At 36.2% G+C, this 4,188-nt stretch overlaps 1 protein-coding gene across 2 annotated transcripts; it reads right to left on the reverse strand.

Moving 5' to 3' along the window:
- Nucleotides 1-538: 538 nt before the first annotated feature.
- On the reverse strand, nt 539-3,369 carry LOC102626647 (acetate--CoA ligase CCL3-like). Of its 2 annotated transcripts, none has more exons than XM_006488805.4 (2): nt 3,040-3,369; nt 539-2,212 (listed from the first exon to the last, which is right to left on the reverse strand). In XM_006488805.4, exons 1-2 carry the CDS (start codon nt 3,253-3,255, stop codon nt 719-721), a joined length of 1,710 nt encoding a protein of 569 aa, XP_006488868.1. In that variant the 5' UTR covers nt 3,256-3,369; the 3' UTR covers nt 539-718. The 2 variants fall into 2 exon arrangements, with proteins under 2 accessions (XP_006488868.1, XP_052300989.1); XM_052445029.1 differs by having other exon boundaries at nt 3,048-3,286.
- Nucleotides 3,370-4,188: the final 819 nt, after the last annotated feature.

The raw sequence follows: 4,188 nt of genomic DNA on the forward strand, positions 1-4,188 counted from the left end.
AAGATAGGAATACAACACCAAATTTTGAAGGGGATAGACTATTTCAACTTAAGATTTTGACTTAAATTTAGATACGGATAAATTATGTAGTTTTATCCAATTAATGACGGAATAATTTTTTGTACGACATTAAAATTCTATTAAAAATCAGACTTAAAAAACAAGAAGCTAAGGTGGTATATATATTAGGAGAAATTCTAGAATACATCCGATGTACCATGTTACCCATATAACAAGCAATGATACCATGACATGTGTGCATTTATTTTGAATCACTATCATGTAAGTGGTGATTGTATTATGCATGCATCAATTGGTTGTAGTACATCTGAGCTATTTTAGAATTTCTCATATATTAGAACAAAAACAAAAAACTGGAGAACTTTTTTGGTGTTAAAAAATAAATAATAAAAGCCTCCAAAGCCGTGAAAGCGGTTAACTACGTGCACTACTGTTTGGTCAATAATTGGCTCGAAAGATTTGATTTGCCTATCTAAGTTAAAGCCAACGAAGATATTTGATTGAGAAGAACTGAAAGTGATTGTAGAATGGGTGCAATGTCAACCATTGACTGCGTTTTATAGCAAAGTTGTGATCCAATTGCAGGTCTGGATACGGTGCTAGGTTAATTGCAGTCCTAAACGTCCACAGGACTATCTAAATGTTTTAGAATCACAAGAACTGATCAATTTATTTTGGTATGTATGTGTTAATTACATTACAATTTGCCTTTAATCATCTTGACAGGTCCCATCGCTTTAGCCTTAGCCCTTAGCAAATGCTTTTGAATTTTCCCTGTAGCTGACTTAGGCAGTGCTGCAAATACTACTGACTTAGGAACCCAATAGGACGGCATCTTTGCTCTACAAAACTTGCTTACATCTTCAGCTAATTTCCCCTTATCCAATTCATCGGCCTCTGGCTTTAATGTCACGAATGCACAAGGAGACTCACCCCAACGCTCATCTGGCCTCGCCACCACAGCTGCCTCGAGCACTAATGGATGCAAGTACAGCACTTTCTCTACTTCAACACTGCTAATATTTTCACCTCCAGAGATAATTACATCCTTTAATCTGTCTTTAATTTCGATATAATTATCCGGATGCTTCACAGCAAGATCCCCAGAATGAAACCACCCGTTTGCAAAAGCTTCCTCGTTGGCTTTAGGGTTCTTTAGGTAACCCTTCATCACACAACTGCCACGCATCACTATCTCTCCAATTGTTTTCCCATCAGCAGGAACCGGTTGGTTTGTTCTCGCATCGATAACATCTAAGCCATCCAGGCACATAGTCCTGACCCCTTGACGGGCATTGAGTCGGGCTTGAGTTTCAAATGGCAGCGAGTCCCACTCAGGCTTCCAAGCACAAACGGATGCAGGACCGGTGAGTTCTGTGAGGCCGTAAGTGTGAGTGATGCGAAAGCCCTTTTGTGACATTGCAAATAAAAGGGAAGGGGGCGGAGGAGCGCCAGCTGTATTTACATTTACAACGTTAGTAAGTGGAAGGATGGTGTCCTCGGGTGAGGCATTGGCAATTGCGTTCAGCACCACGGGCGCGGCGCAGAAGTGGGTGACACCATGTGTGGCAATGGCCGTGTACACAGCCTTGGCTGTCACCTGCCTAAGGCATATGCTTGTGCCGCAAAGAGCAGCAAGTGACCACGTGTAACTCCAACCATTGCCATGGAACATTGGTAGAGTCCAAAGAAACACAGCTCCTTCATTCATTCCCCAGATAAGAGCACCATTCAAAGACATGAGATATGCCCCCCGGTGGCTCACCACTACCCCTTTGGGACTCGCCGTCGTGCCTGATGTATACCCCAATGCAATGCTTTGCCACTCGTCTTCCGGTGGCTTCCAGGCGAACTCAGGGTCACCGGTTTCTAGAAACCTCTCATACTCGATGGCTCCTCTTGCTAAAGCATAGTCTAGTTGCTTAGAGTCGCAGCTTTCATCACCAATTACAATCAAATGGGGAGTCTTCAACTTTCCTTCGCTGTCCGCCTCCATGATTTTCAAAGCTTCTTCTGCTAGAGAAAAGAACTCTTGGTCCACTATAACGACGGCTGATGAAGCATGACTCAAGATGAAGGCAATGACTGTGGCATTTAAACGGATATTTATACTGTTTAACACAGCTCCAGCCATTGGAGCTCCAAATTGAGCTTCGTACATGGCCGGCACATTTGGTGCAATCACCGATACCTGCCGGTATATGAAAATGTAAATTAACCTAACGAATTGATCATATACTCTGCATTTATAAAGGATTGGCAAATAATGTATTCCAATTTACAAATTATACATTATTTTTAATACTATGTCATCCGTCACGTGTGCACAAATTTGTATCACAATTTTGTCAAACTACAGAGCAGGTTAAGGTTGATCATGACATATATTAATTAAGAAATAACAGCCTCGTACTCTTAATACAATTCAAAGTTCAATCATTATCTACTTGTAATTAAGATGATAAGATAAGGCCATGCTAGGGATGACACTAGCCTCTGAAAGAATCAATTATTACATTAATAGTTAATAATCAACTCTGGAAACAACTTGATAAGGTGTTTTAAATTAAGATTATAAGCCAATCACTTTTAAAAAAAAAAAACTTCGTAATTTACTTAAAAACATATCCAATTTACTCACTGTCTATTGAAATCATTTTTTTTTTACTTTTTATTTATTTTTCTTTAAAAAATATATTTAGATAAGGAAAGACTCGTGTATGGAGCAAATTGTTGCAATAAACAAAATTACCCCTTACAAACAACTAATAAATATAATATGTGAAAGTGGACCTTCACATTTTTCATACAAAGTGTTTTTTTTTTTAAAAAAAAAAAAAAAGCTTATTAATTATGCGGCAAAGATTTGTAAATAAAAAAAAATAGTTCCTGAGAAATTGGCCGGCTAAAAATAACTTATTTAATCGTAAATTTTTGGACTCTAAGATATATGTCAATCTCTTCATTAAATACATATGTGTGCGTGTGTGTGGGTGTCTACTGTGTATCTATGCGTACAGTGGTACCAAGTCCGACGGAGAGCTTGGAAAGAGCAGAGGCGAATCTACGGCAACGCCGGTAAGTCTGATGCCACGTGTAGTGCTTTGATCCATGGACCACCGATTTTCGGGTGGGGTGCAACGTTGCTGCTCTGTTTATGAACCACAGCGGCGTCAGTGCCGTGTAATTCGCCGAGGTTTTTGGCAGATCATCTATGTCTTTCACTCCCACCATCTCACCTCACTCTCTCTTATCAACTTGTCTAAACCAAAAGAAGGAACGAAAATGAAACAAAAGTGTCTATTTTTAAAAGAGGAAAAACAAGAATTAAATTTAGATAGACATTGGATTGGTTGACTAAAGTTTTTGGTACTCTTGTTGACTACATAGCAGTAACGGCTTTAAGTATAAGTAAAGGAGGTAGTACTCTATATTTTAGGAATACATTATTTTTTGAGTATTTGATTAATATTCTCTAATAATAAAGTTTTTTTTTTAAAAAAATTACTTATTGTAGGAAAGCCTATTAATTATTTTTCTAATTAATAATTATCTTACAAGTAATAATTATTTTTTATAAAAAAAAAATATGTATTTTGTAATCTTAGTGTTAAAAAGATATAACTAATAATATTTTCTAACCATTAATTTGTTCATTATTAATCTTTCCAAGAAAAAAAAATCTTTTTCTTTCTAGTTTCTTAAAAACAACTTAATTATTTACTTAGAATCTTTGATTTTGAGTATTCCTTTTAATTTTATTAAAAACCTTATAATCTTAAAAATAGTAGATGGAAAATTTTCTTACTCTCTTCTTTACAAAGAAAATTGGTACATTCATTAGTTCATTTTTAAAAAAAAATAGTTTCTTAAAATACAAAGTCCATACGTATGATTAATCCGATAACAATTTTGTGAGGTATTGTTCAATCACGTACGTGTCATGTTATGTGATTAATCCGATAACAATTTTGTTATTATGCATATTAGGCAATGTTAGTTTCTTTTCATATTTTTTATTAATTCACACACACATTAAAATCCAAACTTGGAACGTAGGTGAGTTCTTGAAAAATTGTTCTTTACAATTGAAAAACAGACTTTGGCTTCGATATTAGGCAATTAAGGTAATTAGTTCAGGCAATCCGGCTTAGAAAAAAGAGAAAT

This window comes from Citrus sinensis, chromosome 1, assembly GCF_022201045.2.
Source record: "Citrus sinensis cultivar Valencia sweet orange chromosome 1, DVS_A1.0, whole genome shotgun sequence".
NCBI classification, from domain to species: Eukaryota; Viridiplantae; Streptophyta; class Magnoliopsida; order Sapindales; family Rutaceae; genus Citrus; species Citrus sinensis.